The 26,874-nt window shown below is 47.7% G+C and overlaps 1 protein-coding gene and 1 long non-coding RNA gene across 2 annotated transcripts; both read right to left on the reverse strand.

The window, feature by feature from the left end:
• Window positions 1-6,666: 6,666 nt before the first annotated feature.
• On the reverse strand, window positions 6,667-25,417 carry LOC137219205 (uncharacterized). The gene is made up of 4 exons (XR_010941020.1): window positions 24,468-25,417; window positions 21,942-22,060; window positions 8,824-11,027; window positions 6,667-6,849 (listed from the first exon to the last, which is right to left on the reverse strand). It is a non-coding gene; the product is annotated as an uncharacterized lncRNA (long non-coding RNA).
• On the reverse strand, window positions 16,289-21,105 carry LOC137219201 (uncharacterized). Its single transcript, XM_067727405.1, has 2 exons — window positions 19,804-21,105; window positions 16,289-18,349 (listed from the first exon to the last, which is right to left on the reverse strand). The coding sequence occupies exons 1-2, from the start codon at window positions 20,762-20,764 to the stop codon at window positions 18,336-18,338; spliced, it is 975 nt and encodes a 324-aa protein (XP_067583506.1). The 5' UTR covers window positions 20,765-21,105; the 3' UTR covers window positions 16,289-18,335.
• Window positions 25,418-26,874: the final 1,457 nt, after the last annotated feature.

The raw sequence follows: 26,874 nt of genomic DNA on the forward strand, positions 1-26,874 counted from the left end.
ATGGAGATAAAAACAAAAATAAACAAATGGGACCTAATGAAACTTCAAAGCTTTTGCACAGCAAAGGAAACCATAAACAAGACCAAAAGACAACCCTCAGAATGGGAGAAAATATTTGCAGACGAAGCAACTGACAAAGGATTAATCTCCAAAATTTACAAGCAGCTCATGCAGCTCAATAACAAAAAAACAAACAACCCAATCCCAAAACGGGCAGAAGACCTACATAGACACTTCTCCAAAGAAGATATACAGACTGCCAACAAACACATGAAAGAATGCTCAACATCATTGATCATTAGAGAAATGCAAATCAAAACTACAATGAGATACCATCTCACACCAGTCAGAATGGCCATCATCAAAAAATCTAGAAACAATAAATGCTGGAGAGGGTGTGGAGAAAAGGGAACACTCTTGCACTGCTGGTGGGAATGTGAATTGGTTCAGCCACTATGGAGAACAGTATGGAGGTTCCTTAAAAAACTACAAATAGAACTACCATACGACCCAGCAATCCCACTACTGGGCATATACCCTGAGCAAACCATAATTCCAAAAGAGTCATGTACCAATATGTTCATTGCACCTCTATTTACAATAGCCAGGACATGGAAGCAACCTAAGTGTCCATCAACAGATGAATGGATAAAGAAGATGTGGCACATATATACAATGGAATATTACTCAGCCATAAAAAGAAACGAAACTGAGTTATTTGTAGGGAGGTGGATGGACCTAGAGTCTGTCATACAGAGTGAAGTAAGTCAGAAAGAGAAAAACATATACCATATGCTAACACATATATATGGAATCTAAGAAAGAAAAAAAAAAGGTCATGAAGAACCTAGGGGTAAGACGGGAATAAAGACACAGACCTACTAGAGAATGGACTTGAGGATATGGGGAGGGGGAAGGGTAAGCTGTGACAAAGCGAGAGAGTGGCATGGACATATATACACTACCAAACGTAAAATAGATAGCTAGTGGGAAGCAGCTGAATAGCACAGGGAGATCAGCTCGGTGCTTTATGACCACCTAGAGGGGTGGGATAGGGAGGGTGGGAGGGAGGGAGACGCAAGAGGGAAGAGATATGGGAACATATGTAAATGTATAACTGATTCACTTTGTTATAAAGCAGAAACTAACACACCATTGTAAAGCAATTATACTCCAATAAAGATGTTAAAAAAATAAAATAAAATAAAAAATAAAAGCTGCAATAGGTGGTGGGAACATTTACAATACGGAAATTGGCAAATGCTACAAATGAGAGCTCTCCCACCCCCTCCAGGGCATCAGTCAGCACGCCACTGCAAAGCCCCTGTCAAGCTTCAAATATTGTCACCTGAGAGATGGACCATGTCAGCCCGTTAGCAGGGGTTTTCTCAGATAAACCGCCTAGTATGAAATCAGTATCAGAGAAGAGAGATATATTCCGATAAGAGGGAGGTTGTGGGAAAGGCATTTTTTAACAACTCCCTAAGAACAATTACTTAATAGTTAATGGCCCAGGCATCAGAAACACCTGGATTCAAGTGACAGCTCTTCTACTTGTGAACTGTAGGACAATGAAGCAAACGGCTTCACCTCTTTAGCTCCCAGTTTCTCTGTCTTGAGTGGGGGGTAATATTAGCAGCTCCTCAAATGGTAGTTGTGAGGTGATGCAGTTCTAAGTGCTTAGAACGTTGCCCGGCACAAAGTAAGTGCTCAATACATGTTAAATATGATCAGTTATTGATTAGAATCACAACTCAGCAGGCTTGGAGCTGATCCTGCCATCTCCCTACTAAAGTCATTTTCACCTCTAGGTGTCCTTCACGGGGTTGGGAGGTGGGAGTTGCTTCCTCCATCCTCCGCAGCAGCTACATTTTGACATCAGACTCACTTTTGGCTATTCATTTGTACATGTCCCCTGCAGTTAGTACATAAGACAAGGGATCCCCTAGAACGTAGAAATAAGGTGGTAAGGTGAATGTAAAAGCATTAAAGATACAAACAATGGACACCAGCAGAAGTGCAGAAGATTCTCTGTAAAGGGATTCCTGCCCAGTTAAGGCATCCAGTATGTAAGTTCAGAAAGGGCAGGATTCAAATCTGATTGTAACAACAAGACCCGAATCCTAAGTCGTATCGCCTTCTGGCCAGCAGGAAAGCAAAAGTCTAACGCTTCTGATTACGGAACAGATGTAGCCATGTGACCACAGCTTGCTGCAGGAAAGGTGGAAAGGGTCTTTGTTCAAAGTGGGGGTAGGAGGCATGTGTCTAACTAAAAATTAGGGGCTCTATTTTTAGGAAAGGAAGAACAGATATTGGGGGGGGAACCCACAGACTCTACCACAGTAGGTCAGTTTCTCTAAGTCTGTTCACTTCTTGACATCAGGGCACTTCTGCATGACAGCCCCCAGGATAAGCTGCCGTGAGCCCAGACTGGACAGGTGGCTAGATTCCCTCTGGAACGTTCTCTCTGTGGTCCTCGGTGAGACTACAACTCCCACATCCCATCAGGCACGGAGCTCCACTCTGTTGCCTCTACAGCTCCTTCCCAGAGTTTCCCTCCTTTCCGGCCCCGGCCTCCCCACTGGAGTTCGGGTCTCCCTGACCACCAATCTGGGTGATTGTAATAATCACTTTGTTCTTTCTGCCTCCACTCTTGCTCTCCTTCAAGCCCTGCAGCCGACAGATCACTCTTCCTAAAGCACAAGTCCCACCATGACACATCCCTGATCAAGAACGTCCCAGAACCATTTCCCAGTTCCTTCCCCAAAGTCCAAATTCCTTAGAACTCTGAAGACTTTCTATGAATAGGTCTTTGTCTGAATTTCCGTCACGCACATGAAGCTCCAGCAAGAAAGGGCTGCTCACCCTTCCTGGGATATGACTGTGCCCTTCTGCCCCTCTGCCTGGGCTCCGCTCTGCTGGCATCTCTTCCCTCCTCAGCCTGTCTAAATCTTACCTGTCTCGCAAAGCTCAGGTCAAAGCCTTCCTCTTCCATGGAGCCTTACCCAAGCTTGAGCTACTCCCACCCTCCCAAGCACTGTCATAGGAGTTTATGTTTCTATTACGCTTGACCTGAAAGTATTTCTGCATTCCCTACTAGGGCGTAAGCTTCCACGGGGCTGGGGCCATGCTTGCTGGCATCTGGCACTAGAGCCTGCCATGTCGGTGACTCAGAATAAATGTTTGTAGAATGGATTTGCAGAGCAGGGTTAGTGCTCCATGGAAGAGGGGCACGTGGGGACTGGGTGTGAATGTGAACAGCTCACACAATGACCTGTGAGCCTGCTGGAAGCCAGAAAGCCAGGGTGACCATTTACACCACTCGGGGAGCCAACATTTTGCCTCCATCTGAATTTACAAGTGTCGGGACAGACCTTCCACAAAAGGGGAGCCCCTTCTGAGCTTGTGTTTGAGGGGCCATGTGAGGGAATGGAGCGGGGCTGGTAAGGATGTCTGGCATTACTCCCTTTTTTTTTTTTTCAGAAGGATCAAAGTATGAGTAGCCATGAACATCAAAGCTTTCTGGGGGAACGAGGCATTGACAGGAAACTTTAAATTATCTAGACAAAGCTTTCATTTCTCAGTCCCAGGGCAGCAAGGTGGCTCGCTCGACGTCACATGGCCAGAGTGTAGGGTAGCACCTCGACTGTCCCAGTTCCCTGGCTACTATTCTCCTGCTCCACTGCACGAGTCGTCCAGGTAAAAGACACCATCGATTCCCAAGGAAACCTCAAGTTTGGGGAAATACGAGGTCGTAGAGATCACACATAGATTTGTGTGTTTATTTTTATGCTAGCCATCATAAAATTATTTTATGCTTATACAACCAAAGAAGGAAGACGTGCAGTCAATTTTCAAAGTTGAAATTCTATATGTCTTAACATCCGGTGTTTAGATTTTCCCCTTCTCTGTTCATTGTCACCTTTTTTCCTCGGGAAAGTATCAAAATGGCTTTTCCTTACAACCTACTATATACAAAATAAACAACAAGGTCCTTCTGTATAGCACAGGGAACTATAGTCAATATCCTGTAATAAACCATAATGGAAAAGAATTTGAAAAAGGATATATATATATATATATATATATATATATATATATATATATATATATATAACTGAGTCACTTTGCTCTACAGGAGAAACTAATACAACATTGTAAATCAACTATACTTCAATTTAAAAAACACTTTTTTAATGGCTTTTCTGATTTTCCGTTGGGGCTGAGAAGTCTTACTGGGAGCACCCATTCTCGGTCCAGCTTGTAACTGCCTAGATTTTAGTGCAATAGATAAGACTTGGGACCACAGACTACTGAAAGGCCCTTTGTTCGTGGACTACAAGGAGGGTCACTCAGTTTATCTCATTCATTATGCGACCCGACTTTTGAGTTGCCAGGTTGAAGCCCGGGGCAACATGTTGATGGAAGAGAACATTAAGCACCAAGTTGTTCTGTGCTCGTGTTCATTCCAACCCACTTTCACCTCCCTTAGCCCGCGAAGGTTATGACTACGGCCCAATTCCCTAGTGACTCACTCCAGGAAAAGGACATGTGACAAGGACCTGGCTCTCATGGGACTGCTGGTCAGCGGTGCCAAGACAGAGATGGCATTGTTCAGAGAAGCCTCAGGAAGTCAAACATCCGGAGACAAGTGTGCATGGACAACTCGCCCCACAGGCTGGAAGGGAACGTATTTTTCCCCACTGATCAATCTGTGTATTTACCTCTGCAAGGGCACTCAGAGGACTTCCGGAATGTTTATTCCCTTCAGTCTCAAATGGAGCCTCTCAATGGGCCAGGAAAGGAAGGGACCAGTGTTCCTGGAAGCCTGCTAAATGCTGGGTGCTTTATCTGTTGCCACATTCAATTCCATCCCCCCAACAGCCCTTTGAAATAATCATTATGGCCATTCCCGCTTTACAGATGAGGAAATTTAGGAGATGGGTGGCCAGGCCCAGCCAGCTACTAAATGGCGGACCCAGGAATCAAACATGGGTCTAGGTTGACATTGAAGGGTATTTCCAATGCCAGAAAACAGGGTCCTTTCCATGCTGGTGTCCAAACTTTTGATAAAAGAAATTTTCACATATTGAACTATAGAGAAGTCATTCTGACTTTATACATGAGTTAACTTGAGTTTGATGCTAACTACAATAGCCTCTTTGTGGCCTATCAAACCTATATTGTACATCTGCTTTAACTGTTAAAGAAAAGGGCACACTGACCAGAAGTAAAGAACATCCATGTTAAAGATTAAATGCCCCCCTTCATACGATGATAAGACTCCCTTCCCAGGTGCCAAGGCCACACTGTACGTGCTGTACGTGTACGTGTTGGTCTGTTTTTTGAAACCTTGAAGAAATGTAGCCCTGACTTGTTTAATGTTCTTTTTCCTGTCCAGATATAAAACTGTGCTGAAAACCCTGCTTCTCTGGAGTGGTTTCTCAGAATAATCTGGAAACCTGGCTTCCGGGCTAGTCCTCAGTTTGGCTCAAATAAAACTCTTTTCTATTCTTATTATTGATGGTTTATTGATTATTTTCATCAACACGTCCTCTGAGACAAGTAAGAGCAGTCACTGACCGGATGCTTCTGGAAGCTTTGTCTCTCGGCTGCCTTCCAAACACAGCTTTGTTCTGACCTCTTTCTCTCCATCTCTTTACCCTTCAAGACGCTTGCAAATGCCACTTTCCCCATGAACAGTTCCTGAGCACACAGTTCCAAGAGATTTCTCCCTCCTTCTCTCTTGCCCTCTGACCCTCTCAGCCTGTGATCCAAGCTCAGCCCTCACAGAGACTAGAGCTCAGCTCCTTTAAACTTGCACATGCATTTGTAAACTCCCAGGTGGGCTCTAAACTCCTCAAGGGCGTGGACACTGGCCTTGCGGAGCCCTGAGAAGGCTTAGCATAACAAACAATAACAGGTACTGAATGATTCCTGGTGAATTTTTAGGAGAGGCTATGGAAGTCCCTGTGATTCTTTTAAGTAGAGAAGCACGGAAATCTCAGACAGGTGGTTGCTATCTCTGGCTCTTTAGCCAACATTCACCTTTGCACCAGAGTCCATAATCCTCTCCCCAACTTTCTGGGGGTCTCAGAGGAGACTGCCATTGCCCTGCACAAAATCCATGCCTTCCACCATCTGCACGGGGGGCGCGGGGTCGTGGGGAGCACCCTGCCCACTGGGTCCAGGGGGCTCGGCGGGAGTGGTCCAGGCTTTCCGGCAGCCTTGCCTGTTCCCTTGGTCTTTTCCCACGTCTGGGTGCTCACGCCTAGCCCCTCTCCAGGGACTCCGTGATGACAGCCTAACCACACTGGCCACCAACGCCTCACCTCTCCTCTAGGGACACATCCGCCGGCACAAATCCCAGATCTCATTTTCTTCCCCCCTGGGATTCTGCCTGTTTTCTTTCCCCTTAACTTACTGTCTTCCCTCTCTGAGCGGCCTGTTTATCTCCAGCTCTGTCAGAAGAACGATGAGGTCTGAGCACCGACGCCCACGTGGCATGCCTGTTCCCACCTCTCCCCCCGCCCCAGGTCCCTGGTCCTTTGGGGTCAGCACTACCCCTCCACGCAGCTTGCTTACCCCCCTCCACGCAGCCTCCCGCCTCTCCTTCCAGCCACACGTGGGGCATGTAGAGCACTGCAGCCGCACCCACAGACGCCCTTCCCCGGGGCCCCCTTGGGCCCCATCCACACGCAGAGGCCAGCCCTGCCCCTGGGCCTGAGCGTGCACCTGCCTGTCTCCCCAACTCAGCTGGGAGGACCCCAAAGGCACCGCCACCTCTTACCTTGATTCCTGATGCCTGGCCCTGTGATCGTCACGTAGAAGGTGCTCAGTCGGTGTTAACTGAAGGTGGAAATGAATGGCAAATGAATAAATGGTCTTGGTTCTGCTCTATGAAAGCACTCAATGCAGCAGATCAATCTTATATTCACAGTTCAGTCCCTGCCAGGAGGTCCCTGCACTAGACAGGACTTGGAAGCATGGACTAGCATAGGTGCTGCATCTGGAGGGCCTTAAGTCACTGACCGGATGAGAACACAGACAGGGAAGTGACTTGCCCAAGGTCATGCGGTGTGAGCTGCAGATCAGACTGACCCAGACTCTCTGATTCCATGACAAAGGCACCGTCTCAGTCATGACTTCAGAGTAATAATACGCTTGCTTTGCTCCTAAAGGACCCTGTAATTCAGACTTAATTTCTCCCAGTGATTTCTAATTAGTGAGGTTTGTTCTTGGGCTGCTAACCGTATCTAGCATTGATGAAGCCTCCTTGGAAGTACACCTGTAGGCAGTCAGGGATCCTGGGATCCTGTTAGATCCCGCAACAGTTCCGCCTTCCCAGCAAAAGCACTAGGAACGTGTGCCAGATTGAGACAACACACCTAAGGCGTTGCTCTCCACCTCCCAGATCTGGCACTGTGAATCCCCGCCCTGCTGCCACCCCTAATCTGCTGCTTGATAGAGGCTGTTCTGGCTCCCTCTCCCCCCATTCCCCACCCAACATCGTTTCTGTTGAACCCGTTAGGTAGTTATTATCGTTTGCAGCAAACAGCTGATGCCTCCCGGAAAATTTAGCATTTGCTCTTCCCTGTTCCATTCATCTTGTGGCTTGTACATTTTCTCTTCTTTGTTATTAGCAGGGGCACTTACTGGAAAACTAGATCTCTGTCGCTTAGTGGTTTCATATGTCCCTTCTGTTCAGAACCCACCTGGAGTCAGAATCGTGTCTCTGTGACAGAACAATTGGTTGCTATGGAAATGACTGTACCACCCTGGGCACAGGCCTGCCTGCAGAGAAGCTGAGCACTGCATGCAGGGAGCGGCGGTGGAGGAGGGAGGAGGGGTCGCAGAATCCCGGCTGTGACCTGTTAGACTAGTGACTGATTTCTCTAGGCCAGCGTGGTCCCTCTGTTCCTTTTCCTCCCCAAACTGTATGTGTATGTGACTTCTCTTATCCACACCCTTCCCTCCTGCCACCGTCACTAGCCACTAACCACTCCACCCAAAGAGCAAAACCTTCCCCTACCTTCTCTCTTCCACCTCCAAGTTCAGCTTAGAGCTCGCTTCCCGCTCTGGGTGAACCACACCGGGCCAATCCCTTCTCCAATCGAAACCTCCCAATTCTAATGAATTTGCATGTAATGTATTTAAGTGGAATCACTTGCTTGGTTTCTCATTATGCTATTTTTTTTTTCCCTTCTTATCAAGCTCCTATACTTTCTCTTCTCAATAGTACTGTGGCCCCATGAGTGCACACCTGGGCCAGTTGGGTGCATCGTCCCACAGATCCAGGCCGGACTCTGCTGACCACAGGTCCTTGGTAAATGCTACTCCCCGACTCCCAGAGATGACAGACTCAACCTCCAAGCCTGTCCAAGTAAACCTACTCAATCTTACTTCTTAAGGATCAAAAGCCTGGAGTGACAGGCAAATTGTATAGCTCTGGATATCATTTTGAACATTTGACAACCGAAAGAGGGAAGAACGCTAAAGCTTCAGTTGCCTGAAATACCCTCAGCTGATAAAGAATGAAAAAGCCGTGCTTTGTTATTTAGAAGTGTTTTATTTTTGTGGGTATTAAATCAGTTTCCTGTTGCAAGTTTTTCTTTAGTCTCATTTGCCTGTCACTTGGGACAAACCCAGGGAAGCGTTTACCCCCAAGGCCCATGACCCCCTTCAGTTAACGTGGCCCAGAGACCCTCTTCTGCATTTTCACATGAAGGGCTATGCGAGACCGCCCAACCTAAGGGCAGCTCCTCGTGCCTGGGAGAGGCTGGAGCCCTTCCAGAGTGCTCTCTGGGGCAAGGTTAAACTTACAAACATGAGGTGTAGATGTGGGGCCTTCCCTTTGGCCAATGGGCAACGTCTCATAGAGCCTGGGAGTGCAGGGCCGGTGAAGTCCCCTCTTGCTGTGTGTGGCTGTAAGCAAGTCGAGCTGTGCTGGGCCACAGGGTGAAGGAGGCAATGTTGGTTTGGGGGTCCCAACCTCCTTTTTCTGGAACCTGCCCTCCAGTCCCCCAAGGTGTGAGTAAACTGGTAGAAGTATCCCACTCAGGTGAGAAGGGCGCAGAGGTCAGGGCGCCTCCAGGGGAGAATCAACCTTGGAGCTGGATGCCACTTCCCGGAGACTCTCTGCAGGAAGCCCTGGGCACGCAGGCCAGAGCTGCCCGGGGAAGGCACGCTGGGCCCAGCAGGGAGAGTGCGGCTCACCCCAGCACGCAGCCCAGGGCTGGTCCGCTTATGGAAAGGGGCCCTGTGCCTGGGAAGCCTGACACACCAGAGAAAGCGGGTCTGCTGTGGGGACAGGGGGTGGGCTGTCTGTGGGCACGTGCCGAGCTGAGAGAGAGGACCCGGATGTGCAAGGGGCCTGCCTTTTCCCACCCTCAGAGCTGCTTTCATTTGGCGCGGTGGTGCGCCCTGAGGCCTGAGGAGGTGCTGGCAGGGCGTCCTCACCAGGCAAAGGCCCAAAACAAACACCAAACCTGGATGCCCCTGGCAGGCGGGCCGTGGAAGAGCTGGCTTTGGTCCATGGCCTCAGTCGGGGACACGCCCTTGCCCCAGCCTTGTCAGCGCAGTGCCTGTTAGGAAGCTTGTCCCTGCCCTTCCCAGAGTAGGTGTGGTGAAGGCCCCTCACCAGTCTCAGCCCTTCCACAGCCCCAGCTTGAGGCAAGGCCTCTGGTCCCCATGGATGGAGGATTCGGAGAGTGATGCTGCGGTTCCTTCTAGCTCTACCCTGACTGTAAAAGAGAAGAGGAAGTGCCCCAGTGGCATCACCCGGGGGACAGAAGACCTTCCCCCAGTGCTCACTGTTCACACTTATTACCGTTACTCAAGGAGTCACTCACTGCTCGAAGGAGACACCAGAATTCAAGCTCGGGCTGTGTGGCGGCCACAGAGGGCTCCTTCTGAGCTGGCCTCTCTGGAGACAGAACCACAGTCCAGCTTTAGAGCCCAGTGGCCCTCAGCCCTCATGGGGCACAAGGGGGAACCCGAGACAGCCAGCTTCCACATGTTCCTTGAGCAGCTGGGTGACGTGCTTGGTCTTTTCCAAAGAAATAATCTCAATGAGTTCTTCCCAGGAGAGAGGAAAAACAAAACTCAAACACCAGAGTCACAGAAATAGCCTGGGGCTGATCAGCCCTGACTGGCCGGTAGCTATGGCCTCCCACTGACAGCCTCGTCTGAAATAATAGTGGAGCCATCACAGCCCGTTTGCAAAATATGTTCCTTATGCTCTGTCAGCCCAGATCCAGGAGTCAGACACCACGCCAGATGGCTGCTTCACAGGAAAGGAAGGAGGGAAGGGAGGGAGGGAGGAAGAGAGAGAGGGAGGGAGAGAGAAAGAAAGAAAGGGAGGAAGGAAGGGAAAGAGAGAAAGAAAAAGAAAGGAAAGAAAGAAAGGAAGAAAGAAAAGAAAGAAAGAAAGGGCATAGAGGCTGGTAGAAAGGGGGACACACAGCCAGGAGAGGAAAAGGACGGGGCCGACAGGAGCACCTGGACCAGGTCTGGCTGGAGTTGGAGGTGACTGCATTATAGGAAAGATTGAAAGGTTAATATGAAACCAGCCGATGCTGAAAGAGAACAATTAGGAAGGTTAAGGGGCTTAATATTAGATTAATGGCTGCTGGAGGATAAAGTTCACAGCTTCCAGGGAAGAAGTCTGACTCAGAGAAATCTTTTTCATTGATGACTCTTGATCTGATTTTGCTGATCTATTTTTGTCGTCCTGGTAACTGAGAGAAAATGAGCATTCATTCACAGGCGATTCACTCTCCCCTTCCCTCCCCCACCCTCCCCTTTCTTCTCTCTTTCTGTTTGGGAATGTCTGATTTTCTTCAGGTTCTGGAGTGAATTTTAGGGTCCCACCTGTTCAGCATGCCATACCCCACCTGTAAGTTTTCCCCTCAGTGAGATTTGTGATGCTCTATAAGAATATTTTCTTCAGTGTTGGTTGTATTCTGGGGATATTTCAGGCCAGTAAGTGGTTTCACGGATCAATGGCTCAGCCCAGGAGAGATGTTCTGAGATAAGATAATTACCCTCAGAATGGGAGAAAATATTTGCAAATGAAGCAACTGACAAAGGATTAATCTCCAGAATTTATAAGCAGCTCATGCAGCTCAATAACAAAAAAACAAATAACCCAATCTAAAAATGGGCAGAAGACCTAGATAGACATTTCTCCAAAGAAGATATACAGACTGCCAAAAAACACGTGAAAGAATGCTCAACATCATTAATCATTAGAGAAATGCAAATCAAAACTACAATGAGATATCATCTCACACCAGTCAGAATGGCCACCATCAAAAAATCTACAAACAGTAAATGCTGGAGAGGGTGTGGAGAAAAGGGAACACTCTTGCACTCTTCCACCATTTCCAGTGGTGGAAATGTAAATTTCCACAGTGGTGGAAATGTAAATTGATCCAGCCACTGTGGAGAACAGTATGGAGGTTCCTTAAAAAACTACAAATAGAACTACCATATGACCCAGCAATCCCACTACTGGGCCTATACCCTGAGAAAACCATAATTCCAAAAGAGTCATGTACGAAAATGTTCATTGCAGCTCTATTTACAATAGCCTGGAGATGGAAACAACCTAAGTGTCCATCATCGGATGAATGGATAAAGAAGATGTGGCACATATATACAATGGAATATTACTCAGCCATAAAAAGAAACGAAATTGAGCTATTTGTAATGAGGTGGATAGACCTAGAGTCTGTCATACAGAGTGAAGTAAGTCAGAAAGAAAAAGACAAATACCGTATGCTAACACATATATATGGAATTTAAGAAAAAAATGTCATGAAGAACCTAGGGGTAAAGCAGGAATAAAGACGCAGACCTCTTAGAGAACGGACTTGAGGTTATGGGGAGGGGGAAGGGTGAGCTGTGACAGGGCGAGAGAGAGTCATGGGCATATACACACTAACAAACGCAGTAAGGTAGATAGCTAGTGGGAAGCAGCCGCATGGCACAGGGATATTGGCTCGGTGCTTTGTGACAGCCTGGAGGGGTGGGATGGGGAGGGTGGGAGGGAGGGAGACGCAACAGGGAAGACATATGGGAACATATGTTTATGTATGACTGATTCACTTTGTTATAAAGCAGAAACTAACACACCATTGTAAAGCAATTATACCCCAATAAAGATGTTAAAAAAAAAAAAAAAAGAAAGAAATGAAATTGAGCTATTTGTAATGAGGTGGATAGACCTGGAATCTGTCATACAGAGTGAAGTAAAGTCAGAAAGAGAACAACAAATACCGTATGCCACATATATATGGAATTTAAGGGAAAAAAATGTCATGAAGAACCTAGGGGTAAGACAGGAATAAAGACACAGACCTACTAGAGAATGGACTTGAGGATATGGGGAGGGGGAAGGGTGAGCTGTGACAAAGCGAGAGAGTGGCATGGACATATATACACTACCAAACGTAAGGTAGATAGCTAGTGGGAAGCAGCCGCATAGCACAGGGAGATCAGCTCGGTGCTTTGTGACAGCCTGGAGGGGTGGGATAGGGAGGGTGGGAGGGAGGGAGATGCAAGAGGGAAGAGATATGGGAACATATGTATATGTATAACTGATTCACTTTGTTATAAAGCAGAAACTAACACACCATTGTAAAGCAATTATAATCCAATAAAGATGTAAAAAAAAAAAAAAAAGAGTTAACCCAAGTATGGGTAGCCGGCGGAGGAGACTGGGGCAGGGGGTTCCCAAGCTTCCCCAACCCAGCAGCAAATCGGTTCCCCCCACCCCACCACCCCACCCCCCCTGCAGGGAGCTTTTAACATATAGACTCCCAGGCGCCACCCGGGGCCAAGTGAATTCGAATCTCTGGAGTCCTCTGGGAGTCTGTATAAAGTTCCCAAGGTGACCTCAAGACCAGCCCAGTTTGGGAACCACTGGCCCAGGCGCACAAGGAAGAAAGGCAAGGGAAGGGGGCCAGAGACCCTTTACAGTGTATTTAGGTCATTTGTGTGACTTCCTAGCTCCCATCCCAGCTGGTGAGTTTCTTGGGGCAGATACTTCGTTTACTCATCTTTATAACCCCTGCACAGGGCTGGCCGCATCCAGTTTTCAAGGTCCCATTTTCAGAAGCCTGGATGGTAGAGACCTGGCCTGCACAAGAGCACAGGAGCCCAGAGACGCTCCAGTCCAGTGGTTTGCAAACTGTGCTCCCAGGCACCCTGGGGTTCCGTGGGGAGGGCTTTCAGGCTCCCGTCCACCTCTCCCCTTCACTCAGGGCAGCCCCCTCCCCTTGTACAACTTTGTGTTGTTAGACCTGCGCGGTCTCCTAGGAGTTTCGACTCGCCCAGGAAACAACAAGAGTCGGAAGTCGATGCAAAACGCAAGAGGTTTATTGAAGGCCGGTGCACCGGGGTTCCTTGGTCCTCACGCAGGAGGTCGAAGAAGGAACCCTTTTGGGCGCGAATATGTCAGTTTTATAGGTTCCCACTTCCCCGTATGTAAATTATAGATTTGGTTGTGTTCTCCTGCTGATTGGTCCCGGCTTAGGCTCGGACCAGAGAGGGAACTTGTCCCCAGCTGCCTGATTGGTCTTTGACAGACACCTTTTTTACATTTTGTTATCTCCCTCCTTCTCCCCAGCTGTCTGATTGGTCTTTGACAGACACCTTTTTTACATTTTGTTATCTCCCCTCCTTCTCGGAAGGGGGCCGGACATCCTGGAAATTCACCCATTGTCTAAGAAGCCCCTATTGTCTGGAGAGTTCTTAATCATTAGCTGGAACAATGTCCCTCGAGTCCCACATTCCCCCCTTTTTCTTGTGACTATTGATTCCAATCATGGAATCTCAACCTTCTGTTCGTAAACTTTGGTACTGTTGTCTTAACATTAGAACTTGTACAGTACTGATACGTTCTCTAATAAATGCTATCAAGCGATTTAGAACACATGGTCCAAAAGTTAAAATCAACAATAAAACAATAAGAGGTCCCAACAGAGTAGAGATTAAGGTGGTAAACCAGGGGGACTTATCAAACCATGATTGAAACCATCCTTTTTCGTTCTCTCTCTCCCTTTGCCTTTTATCTAAGCGTTCCCTTAGTTTATCCATGGTTTTGGTAATGGTTCCTGAATGATCAATATAAAAGCAACATTCTTCTTTTAGAGCGGCGCATAATCCCCCTTCCTTAAGAAACAGCAAATCTAGGCTGCAACACCATTTCTGAAAGTGAGGTGAGTGATTCCTTTAGTTGAGTTATGGAACTTTCTAATGCTCGAAGGTCGATGTCTACAGCCTGTCTTAAACTTGCATAATACTGGGGTTGTTGTATGAGGGCTGTGGTTCCTGTTCCTATCCTGGCAGATATTCCTAGTCCTAGAAGGACAGCCAATGTGAGGGTTACAGGTTCTCTTTTGTTTTTTGTTTTTCCTACATATTTATCTAAAAAGGATGAGTCTGAATGGTAGATAAGTCTAGGGACTAATTGCACTAACACACAAAAGTCAGCTGAAGTATTAAGAACCTCTAAAGAGACACAAGGGGTGAGCCCCGTGTTACATGTCCACCATCCATCTTGAGGAGGTACAAGATATCCTGAGCCTGAAGGGAGGCTAAAATCATGACAAAGGTGTCTATGGGACTGGGGAGGTGTTCCTATACAAGTACCATTTCCAAAAACCGAGGACAGGGTTAATTTACTGTTCCCTTCTTGCTTCCATCGACATTGGTCTGAGGAGGTAGAATTAGTATAGTTGGAGCTATATCCTATAGCATCATAATAAGGGGGAGGGGCAGCATAGCAAAGCCAACATGATTTTGTAGCCTCTGGGTTTGTAGCATTGAGGACCGTAAAGGCTGCCTGCACCAAAGAAAGCATCCTATCCTGAGGAGTCCCAGGCTTAACTGTGGGTTCTTTGGATCCAGAGGTTTCATTAGCCTCATTCTTTGTTGACGTAGTTGAAGGGGCCGGGGGAAGCAAAGGGGGGCCAAGTATGGGATTTGGGCCTATTGATATAGGAGCAGGAGTCTCAATCTTTAGCTTAAGGGTCATTAATATTCCTAAATCATATCTCCTCATGTAAAATCTAACGCCCCAAGAATGACCATTTATCCATTTTTTGTCTCTTTTTCCGGGATTACTAAAGGAAATTTTAAGGGGATGACACCATCCTGAACATTTACTCCGGTGTCTGGTATCCTCATTATGAGAATAATTAGCCGTTACAGTAATAAAATCCCAAGTTGAGGTGGGTTTCCAATTAGTATCCCCGGTAGTTTCACATCCCCAGCTTTTGCAATAAAAGTTTTCAGTTCCACCACATTTATAATTCAGAGATCAAGGGCGGTGGAACCCGGGGCATACGTAGAAAGTGAGGATACCAAGCATCATTCTTTTGCCTGCATTTTTGCAACCCGGCCCAAATCAATCAGTTTCCGAAACTTTGGAAGGGGCAGTGTTCATATCATGAGAATCTTCTGTATCCCAATAAGGTGCTCCTATAGCCAATTTACAAACATCAGGAAAAAGATCTGGCCACCAGGTCCAGGGGGGTGCAGTATGACTAATGGACCAGGTTACATCTCCAGTCTGAGAAATTACCTGCCACGTTAAACGTTGGGGGAGGTGAGGGCTAAAATTACTTACAGTCAGTAAAGGCAGTAAAACCAAAATTATAAGTCTTAGGTTCGTAGAAGCTTGAGTTTGAGCGGGTTGTCGGTTCTTTGGGCCCGCCATCCTGATGATGCCGTCGCTGGTGCAGCCTTCACATGTGAAGCATGGATCCAGGCAGCGATGCCGTCCACTTTTATGGCCGTTGGGGTGGTGAGGAGGACGGTGTATGGTCCTTTCCATCGAGGTTCCAACGTCTGGGTTCGATGCCGACGGATGTATACGGAGTCTCCGACTTGGAAAGGATGAGTTTCTCCCGGTGTTCCCGGTTGGTAGGCCTTGGCGAGTTGGGACCATATTTCTTTCTGGACCAATTGGAGTCCCAGTAGCCTAGCATATAAGTCAGTGTTATTTTGACAATCAGGTTTTATTTCTTTTCCTAAAGTGAGGAGGGGAGGCGGGGCACCATATAATATTTCAAAAGGAGTAAGATGGTATCGGGAAGGTGTATTTCTAACCCGGAATAGGGCCAAAGGAAGGAGCACCGTCCAATCGGTACCGCCAGTCTCCAAGGACAATTTAGTTAGGGTCTCTTTTAGAGTCCTATTCATTCTTTCTACCTGACCTGAACTCTGGGGTCTATATGCACAATGTAATTTCCAATCAGTCCCCAAATATCTGGCCACATCCTGACTTACTTGGGCGACGAAGGCTGGACCATTATCAGACCCTATTACCTTTGATGCTCCAAATCGAGGAAAAATTTCTTCTAAAATCTTCTTGGCTACTACAGCAGCTGTTTCTTTCTTTGTTGGGAAAGCCTCTATCCATCCTGAAAAAGTGTCTACAAAAACTAAAAGGTATTTATTACCGTACCTTCCAGGACGCACTTCGGTAAAGTCCACTTCCCAGTAAGTTCCTGGGCGGTCCCCCCTGAGTCTCTTTCCAGTTTCAAGTTTCCCTTTGTGAGCATTTACCTGTTGACATGGGACGCATTCCTGCACAATTTGTTCAGCTAATTTTGTCATTCCAGGGGTTTCGTACCCGGCTTTTTGTAACAAGGCTACCATCTTTTTAGTCCCCAAATGTGTCCATCTGTGCATCTGTTGTAACATGGATTCTGCTTGCTGAGGGGACAAAGTTCCTTTTGTTGTGGCCGGGATGATTTCTTCATCGCGGCCTGGTTTTTCAGGAACTTTATCTGACAGTCCTAAAATGACTTCTCCCGATGCTATTTCTCGGGCCACTTGGTCAGCCATATTATTTCCCCTAATTATTGGGGTATTTCCTTTTTGATGTCCAGGGCAGTGGATGATACTGACTTTAGTAGGAAGCATGAGTGCAGTCAACAAAGCCACGATTTCGTCTTTGTTTTTAATTTCTTTGCCACCTGAAGTTAGTAGCCCTCTCTGTTGGTAAATGGCACCGTGGATATGAGCGGTAGCAAACGCATATCTACTGTCTGTGTAGATGTTTACTTTTTTATTCTCTGCCATCTCTAATGCCCTCGTCAGGGCAATTAATTCAGCTCGTTGGGCTGAGGTCCCTTGTGGTAGCGCCGCTGCCCATATGACTTGTTTTCCGTCTACCACGGCTGCCCCAGTTCGACGCTTACCTTCCTCCAGGAAACTGCTCCCATCCGTGAACCAGGTGAAATCAGCATCAGGGAGGGGCAGGTCCATCAGATCTGGCCTACTGCCGTGTGCTGCGGCTAGTACTTCCTGACAATCATGTATGATGGTGGAGCCTTCCAAGTCAGGATCAGGTAGCAAGGTGGCTGGATTGAGTCCTGTGGCTGGAGCAAACTTGATGCGATCTGAGTTTAGCAACAGGGTTTGGTAATGAGTCATCCTGGCATTAGTTAGCCACCTATCCGGTGGTTGACGGACTACATTTTCCAGGGCATGAGGAGCTGTTATCGTTAGATTTTGTCCTAAAGTTAGTTTGTCAGCATCTTTGACTAGAACGGCCACTGCAGCGATTATCTTTAAACAGGTGGGCCATCCTGATGCCACAGGGTCCAATTTTTTTGACAAATAAGCAACTGGGCGATTCCAGGGACCCAATTTCTGAGTCAATACTCCTTTTGCAATGCCCTTATTTTCGGCCACATATAAATGAAAAGGTTTGGTTACATCTGGCAGTCCTAGGGCTGGAGCTGAAAGTAAAGCTCGTTTGATTTGGTCAAAAGCCCGTTGTTCCTTATCGCCCCAAACGAAAGGAGTGCTGGTTTTGGTTAGGGGGTACAATGGGGCTGCCAGCTCAGCAAACCCTGGAATCCATAGTCTACAGAATCCGGCCGTCCCCAAAAATTCTCTAACCTGCCTGGCGTTTTTGGGAGCCGGAATTTGGGCCACCGTATCCTTTCTGCTCTCCGTGAGCCATCTTTGCCCCCCTTTTAATAGATACCCCAGGTAACTGACCTGTTGTTGGCATATTTGTGCTTTCTTGGCTGAGGCTCTATATCCCAGGGTTCCAAGTTCCGTTAACAGTTTTTCAGTACCCTTGATACAATCTTCTTGGGTCTCAGCAGCTAATAAAATATCATCAACGTATTGGAGTAATGTTACCTGGGGATTTGATTCTCTATATAATGCCAAATCCTGATGGAGGGCTTCATCAAAGATGGTCGGGGAGTTCTTAAATCCCTGAGGTAGCCGTGTCCATGTCAGCTGACCAGATCCAACATGGAAAGATGTTGGATCTTTCCATTCGAAGGCAAAGTAGGGTTGGCTCAGGGGAGAGAGTCTTAAACAGAAAAAAGCATCTTTAAGGTCCAAAACAGTATACCACGTATGTTGAGGTGGAAGAGTGCTCAGGAGGTTGTAAAGGTTTGGAACTGTGGGGTGGAGGTCTGCCACCCGTTTGTTTACCTCTCGTAGATCCTGCACCGGCCGATAATCATTTGTTCCTGGTTTCTTTACCGGCAGGAGAGGGGTGTTCCATGCTGATTGACATCTTATTAAGATGCCCAAGTCTAGTAGCCTCTGTATATGGGAACGGATACCGTCTTTGGCTTCTCTACTCATGGGGTATTGACGGACTGTTATTGGGGTGGCAGTTGCCTTGAGTTCCACTAGCACCGGGGGCCGATTTTTGGCCATCCCCATTCCGGCAGTTTCTGCCCAGGCTTGAGGGAACCGAGTTACCCAATCAGTAACATTAACTCGTGAGGATGAAGGCTGCTCGTATAATTTATATTCATCTTCTAATTTCATAGTCAATATTTGAAGTAACCTTCCCTTATTATCAGTTATGGTGGGACCTTCTGGCTGAAAGTGGATTTGAGCCCCTACTTTGGAGAGTAAATCTCTTCCCAGCAAAGGATAGGGGCATTCCGGAATAATCAAAAATGAATGGGTTACTCGTCCAATCCCAAGATCTACTGTCCTTCGTGTGGTCCATGAATATTGTTTATTCCCAGTGGCTCCTTGTACCCATGACCTTTTAGCTGAGATAGGACCTTTTGAGTGGAGAAGGACGGAGTGCTGGGCTCCGGTATCTACCAAAAATTGAACAGGTTCCCCCTCCACTTTAAGAGTTACCCGGGGCTCGGGGAGAGGGTTCGAGCCCTGACTTTCCTAGTCTTCTTCTTTCAATGTTAAGATTTTGTTTTTGGTTGGCCTTCCTCCATTCTTTTTCTTAGGGCATTCTCTCGCCCAATGTCCTTTTTCTTTACAGTAGGCACATTGGTCCTTGTCTAATGGCCGCCTTCTGTCTGCCGTTCGCCCTTCCTGCCTATTTCTATCCCCTATATTTCTTCCTCCAACCACAGTGGCCAGTATCTTACTTAAATTCCTCTCCTGTCTCTTATCCCGTCTTATTTCACGGGCTTCCTGCTCTTTCTGCTTTCTTTCTTCCTTCTCTTCCTCTGTTTCTCTTTTGTTATATACTTTATCTGCCTCTTTTACTAACTCCTGAAGCGAAAATCCCTGCAAGCCATCTAGCCTCTGTAATTTCTTCTTAATATCAGGGGCCGCTTGATCTATGAAAGCCATTGCTATAGTAGCCCTGTCCCTCCGAAGTTGGATCATAAGGGGTAAAGCGTCTAAAGGCTTCCATTAAACGTTCCAGGAACACAGTTGGCGATTCCTGGGGCCCCTGAGTTACTTCCCTTACCTTAGCCAAATTAGTGGGCCGTCTGGCCGCTCCATGGAGACCCGCCACCAGAGCCTGGCGATACATTTTCAGGTGCTCCCTACCTTCCGGGGCATTGAAATCCCAGTTTGGCCTGACGAGTGGGAAACCAGCATCAATCTCGTTAGGCAGCTGGGTAGGTTGCCCATTGGCGCCTAATACATTTTTTCTGGCTTCTAAAAGAACCCGTTGCCTCTCCTCAGTCGTTAGGAGAGTCTGGAGCAGCTGCTGACAATCATCCCATGTGGGCTGGTGGGAGAAAACAAGAGATTCTATTAAAGCGGCAAGGGCCTGTGGATTTTCGGAAAAAGTTGGGTTATGCATTTTCCAATTATAAAGATCTGCAGAGGAAAAGGGCCAATATTGGAGAGGTCTATTCCCTTGGCCATCGGGGGGGCCATATTCTCTAAGAGGTAGGGCAGTGGAGTCCGGGGAGATAGCCCTCCGGCTCCTAGTGCCCACTGAGGGACCCCTTTCTTCTTCCATCATGGATGGTTCCCTTGGTGCCGAGGGCAGTGGAGCTGGGGGTCCTCTAGGTGGTAGGGGATTCGGGGCCGGAGGATAAGGGGGTGGGGAATCCAAAAGCAGCAAATCGGACTGCGGGTCAGGATAAATCGCCTTTGGTAGATCCGGGGCGTCGGGTAGCTTCTCCGTGTTGGGGTTTTTCTTTAAGGCTAATATCTCCGACGCTGCTGATGTATGCGCGGACGTACCTGTTGAGGAAACAAAGGGCCGGACCCACGGAGGTGGGGAGAGAATTAAATCTTCCCAGACCAAGACATATGGTACTTGGTCTGGATGTCCGTGGGGATCTATATTAAATATCTTAGACTTCAGCAGCTTAATCTTGTCTAATAAAAAGGATCCTTCGGGGGGCCATCCTATCTGAAATGTTGGCCATTCAGAGGCACACAAAGTCTGCCACTTTCCTTTCTTTACCTCTACCGAAAAATTATGGGCTCTGGCCCGAACTTCGGTCCAATAGCTTAGGGTAAGGGAAAGAGGAGTCGTCATAGTTTGTCCCATTGTCGTCCGTCAGAGAAGAAGAATAGACCACAATACAGAAACAGTTAAAACTCCACGAAACACATATACGTATGGGCCACCGCGAGCTCGCTTCAAAACCGAAACTTCTTCAGATGGCAGTTATCACCAAGGGAACTGCCGAAACCGAGTGAAGGGGAGACAGAGTTTGCCTCTCCTTCCAGATGAGCCACTAGGGCGTCCCCTAGGGCTCATGGACGCCGGCTATTAGCACGTCTGCCTAGCCAGAGGTCCGATACAGATTCCATAATAAGCCGATTCTTACGGCTTTCCTCCGATAATGGCCCACAAAGAACAAGGGACAAACAGACAATCAAGCTCGAGCTTACCTGGTACCTCCAACTCCCGATGTTCTTGTGGTCCGGGGCGAGTGGAATCCCGGACGAGCCCCCAAATGTTAGACCTGCGCGGTCTCCTAGGAGTTTCGACTCGCCCAGGAAACAACAAGAGTCGGAAGTCGATGCAAAACGCAAGAGGTTTATTGAAGGCCGGTGCACCGGGGTTCCTTGGTCCTCACGCAGGAGGTCGAAGAAGGAACCCTTTTGGGCGCGAATATGTCAGTTTTATAGGTTCCCACTTCCCCGTATGTAAATTATAGATTTGGTTGTGTTCTCCTGCTGATTGGTCCCGGCTTAGGCTCGGACCAGAGAGGGAACTTGTCCCCAGCTGCCTGATTGGTCTTTGACAGACACCTTTTTTACATTTTGTTATCTCCCTCCTTCTCCCCAGCTGTCTGATTGGTCTTTGACAGACACCTTTTTTACATTTTGTTATCTCCCCTCCTTCTCGGAAGGGGGCCGGACATCCTGGAAATTCACCCATTGTCTAAGAAGCCCCTATTGTCTGGAGAGTTCTTAATCATTAGCTGGAACAATGTCCCTCGAGTCCCACAGTGTTACCCTTATAGAGGAGAAAATGTCACCTCAAAATATGCCACCTTGACCTATTGGTCATTTTGAAGGAAAGGGACTTATGAAATAGCTGGTGTAAAAACCACCCTGACCCTCCTTTGTCCTCCTGAAAGCAGGAGATGAATCTCCCACGCAAAAGGACCCTCCTTATATCAGGAGGGAGGAAGGCATCCTTATCACCAGAAATTTCAATTTCCTTATCACAGGAAATTTAGGCCCCGGAAGGCAGCATAAACAAACCCTGTTACCTCTTCACATTTACTCCCTTGTCTTGTCAATTCTTCACAAATGTGTTGTTTCTTTGTCTAAAAGGTAAAGAAGCTTCCTGCTCTGGTCACTTCCTCGGGTCTTCATTCTCCTGTGAAGACTTCCATGTACATGTAAAAAAATAAATAAAATGTATATGCTTTTCTCTCATTGATCTGTCTTTGTCAGTTTAATTTTGAGATCCAGCCAGGGACCCTAAGAGGGAGAAGGAAAACTTTCCCCTCCCTACACTAGTGCAATCACCTCTCTGGCTTCCCAGTTTCCACCCTTGCCAACCTCCAGCCCCATCCCTTGTCTATTTTCCATCCAGTGTACAGAATGATTATTTCAAAGCATAATGCCAGTCGGGTAGCTCTTTTATTCAAGAGCCTGCATTAGATTTCCATTTCACTCACCCACTATCTATCTGAGGTCCTCACCACAGCCTAGGAGTCCCCACATGTCCTCGTCCAGCTTCCCCCTCGCTCATCAGCTCCAGCCACACTGCCTCCTACATGCCCTACACACACCAGGCAGGCTCCTGCCACATTCCGTTCCTTCGGCCTGAAACGCTCTTCCCCAGATGCCCGCCTAGCTGCTTCCTCTTTTCCTGACCACCTACCCAAAATGGTGCCCCATTCCATCAGCCTCTAGTCCCTTCCTCTACTCTGCTGAGTGTCTCCTCTACTAGCATAGAAGCTCCAGGAGGAAAAGCACTTTGTTTTGTTCACGCAGTGTCCCCAGCACTGAGAACAGTGCCTGGCGTATAGTAGATGCACCATTAAATACTTGTTTCCTGAATTAATCAGGTTGGTTTTCCATCTAAAATCATTCTGTACATTTTCTTCTTTACACATGTCTATATTTTCCAAATTTTCTGCAGTAGCTATATACCACTTTTAGTCACAAAAAGCAATAAATGAAGTCTTCTCCAGGACCGTTCTCTGGGAGACCCTCCAGGGTCTGAGTGGCACCAGGTCTGTCCTGAGCTGCTTAGAGCCATAAGGATACTGGGAGGAACCTCCAGTTTCTGATGGTGGATGGCGAACTCAGTGATGACAAGAAGCCCCTGTTTAGCCACCAGCACCTTGTCTTGGGATCAGTGGTGGGGAGCGCTGAGGAGGGGAGAGAGAAGTGAAAACAGAACCAGCAATAGCTGTGACATTCACCCTGCTCTCCTCTGCCTGGTACACACGCAAACATAAGCACTCCCAAGGATCCGGGCTCCCAGCGCTCTCCTCCAGAGAAGGCCCTGCTGCTGTGGGCTATGGTTTCACGGGCACAACCAGCTTTCCTCCCTCAGGTTTTCGCTCTCTTTTCTTTGGGGACTGTCTCTGGGCCTGGTACCTCCTGGCTCTGCTCAGTTGACTGACTGAATCTAAAACAAAGAAGCAACATCACGGCTCCAGGGGCAGGTCTCAGGCCTGATGGAGCCCCTCATCTGGTCTCTGTGCCTCCCCAAGTGGGTGGAAATCCCGGGCTCTCCCATGACTCAGAGCTCCTGTTCACAAGAGCTCAGCAGTTCCAGATGACAGGACAGCCTCGCACACTAGAAACAATTCAGGAAATGAAAGCACCTTGAACTTGATCATTTTCTGAAGGAATCTTTTCTGAGTCTCTTGCATAAAACCCATCTAAAATAGACATCGGAAAAGAGAACTAAGTGGCCCCGTTTCCCCTCCCTCCTCCAGCCCCAGAGCTTCCCTTGTGGGAGTGACTCAGAGTCCCAGGCCCTGGCTCCCGCCTGTCTTATTGTGACATATCACCAGGTCCCATCACCCTCAGGGACAGAGCTGCTGTCTCCTGGGCTAAGACAAGCCTGAGACGCTCAAGAGCAGGGGTTGGACACCTTCTACAAAGAGTCAGATGGCAAACACTTTAGCCTTTCTGAGCCATCTACAGTCTGGTTCCTGTCACCTATTTCTTGTTTGTTTCCTACAACCCTTTAGAAATGTAAAAACCTTTCTTAGCTCACAGGCCTTACAAAAACAGACGGTAAAGGTGGGCAAGGTACAGCCCATGGGCCAAATCCAGTCCACTGTCTGTTTCTGTAAAATGACGTTGTACGGGAACACAGCCATGCTATGTACTGTCTGTGGCTGCTTTCAGGCTGCAATAGCAGAATTGAACACTTGCCACGGACACCAGCAAAGCCTGAAATAGTTACTATCTGGCCTTTTACAGAGAACATTTGCCAAGCCCTGCTTCAAAGTACTAATATAAATGACTCACTGGTATTCCAGCTTTTCGTGCTGCGCACACCTTCCTGTTTCATACTGGAAACATTTTTGGAGATTAGTATTTGTTCCATTTTACAGATGAGGAAACTGAGGACCAAAAGGTTAAGGCTTACCCAAGGTCACACAGCTAATAGGGATGTTGGACCAGGCAAAGCTACTCTGGAAAGGGCAATCCCTGAAGCCTGGAGTCGACCTCTTGTTCAGCCCCGTCAGGGAAGGAGGCAGCAAGCAGGTCCCTTGGTGCAGCGTCAGAGAGAGACACCGGGTATGGAAAGCAAGCAGGCTGACCTGTACAGGCACTCCTAAGATTCTCATGAAATCCTGGTGTGCAGAATATCTCCAAGGGCTTTCTGTGCACAGGAAAGGCTACTGGCTGACTGACTGGCAGGAAAGAGGTCCTTTCAAATCCATGTTTGGCTTCTGTAAGGATTAAACAGGTAGTCACATAACTGTGAAGATCAGGGAGCCACAGCAATCCTCCCACAGAGATCTGGAGGACCTTGCATCCCGCAGACCTGAGGACGGCAGCGCCATCACTGGTGTGAGAGAGACTCCCAGTGGAAATTAGTGGTATCGCAGCTCCTAAGTGTCTAGAAAACACCCTCAGGCTTCCAGGAGCTCACTTCCTGGGCTGGGAGTGTAAAAGGCTGGTGTCATCTTTGAGTCATTGTCCCAGTACGTGAAACTAAATGAGTGTTGTCCTCCTCAAAACCCTCCCTGAGGGAGGTTGGTGTCTGCATGCGCTCACAGTGCTGTCATTTCACAGGACGTGTTAGGAGCGCTTCCTAGGCCTGCTTTCATGGCCTTTCCTGTGCTTTTAGAGTTTTATCTGTGGGGCACATCTGACTCCTGAGAACAGTTGGCCTCTGTGAAGCTTTGTTTATGCTTCCTTCAGTCTAACTTTGCTCCAGGACCTGTTTAGTGTGTCTCATAAGGTTGTTAGATGTTGCTATTGTTTGTGGGGTTTTTTTTAAAAATTGGAATTAAATACCACAGTCATAAATTAGGATTCCTAGCATTTCTGGAAAAGTCAGACAACACTGGTTCTAAGTGTTGGAGCCAGTGGTTGAAGCTGAGGAGCTGCCGCCCCCTTAGAAGGATTCTCCAGTTTGCCACAGTCCTCACTCCTCCCTATTACCTATTATTGCCTGCCCTGCTGTTGATTACATTGCCTTCCTTGTCTCTATGGAAGTGCTATAGTTATATCACATATACGGAATAACTGCCATAATAATAACTGTTGCCACAGGACCGGACACTATGCTAAGCATGGCACGTACATTCTCTCATCTAACCCAGCGCGTTAGTATCATTGTTGTCAACTCACAGATGCAGAAACTGGGCTTCACCCTCCCCTAAGTGACTTGCCCAGGATCAAACAGCAAGTATCTTCCCCATGCAATTACCTGCTGTGGTCAGGCAAGCAGGCAGACCTGGATTTGATTCCATGAGATAGCAGAAAGTTAGGTTAAACAGATATAAAATATCTTTATGAGCCATAGGGTTGAACTGAATTTCAGTTACGGACATATGCATTTGACCTTGTCAGATAACGGCTCCTCCCATTGGTTGAGGGGGTGTGTCTGGCTCAGCAAGTCCCCAATCACTAGGTTTTCCTCTTTCTCTACCCATAATGTATTCAAGAATGGCTAGCCCTGATCCCAATTACGAAGCAGGCTACGTATCTCTGGTGTTAAAGACACCGGACTCTTCCCCCTCTCTTCCTCAGGATACCTGTCCTGACCCTCCTCTGATGCCACGTGCCCAGTGCCCTGAGGTCCTGACAAGGGGCCTGGAGACCCTGCTGTAACACAGTGTCGAGGCCTGAACTCTGAGACGTCACCTCACCTTCCAGATTTTCCCTATGCCCTTTGTCTAGCAAAATGTCCTCCATCAAAACATCCTCTTCTGTGTCCCAAATGTTCAGCCCCTTCTAAATGACTGACTGCTTAATCTGATAAATGAATGGGAAGATGAGGTGCTAAGGGACTTAGTCACTCTTCCAAAAACTCCTTTTAAAACAATCCCAGGGCTTCCCATTGCTCTTTGGAGACTGAAGACAAAATCCTCAGCAAGACCCAAAAGGCCCTTCTGCCCACCGGCCACTCCCCCACCCCACTCTCCATCCGGCATTCCCCCCACCTTCTCCCAGTTCCTCCCACACACCTTAGTTCCCCACTACTGCTGGGTCTTTACACTGATCCTGTCCTCTGCCTGGAAATCTCTTCCACCCCATCTTGGTCAGTGGCTGCCTCCCGTCCTTCAGATCTCCATTCAGCCATGACCTCATTAGAAAGCATCCCCTGACCTCCCCAGCTAGGTCAATCCCACCATTAGACTCATGCAGGTACCGTGACCTTCTCCAGCACAGAACGCATTCCTCAAGGATGGAATTCTGCACGTACTGATTTACAGTACTTGTGCCTCATTGGACGATGAGTTCAATGATGCCATCATGGAGGTATTTTATCTGTTTCTGTTCATTTTTATATCCCTGGTGCCTAGATGCCTAATTCATATTTATTGAAGGAAAGCGGTAACCAGGGGGAGAGGGAAGGGAAGAATTACAAATGACTTTCTACAGTTGAACCAGAGAAAACCGAAATGGCTTGCTCAAATTCACAGAACTAGCTAGTGATGCAGCAGAAAGTTGGACCCAAGTTTCCAAGGCACATTTCTTTTCCACTCTATCATT

Source organism: Pseudorca crassidens, chromosome 2 (assembly GCF_039906515.1).
Source record: "Pseudorca crassidens isolate mPseCra1 chromosome 2, mPseCra1.hap1, whole genome shotgun sequence".
Taxonomy (NCBI): Eukaryota; Metazoa; Chordata; class Mammalia; order Artiodactyla; family Delphinidae; genus Pseudorca; species Pseudorca crassidens.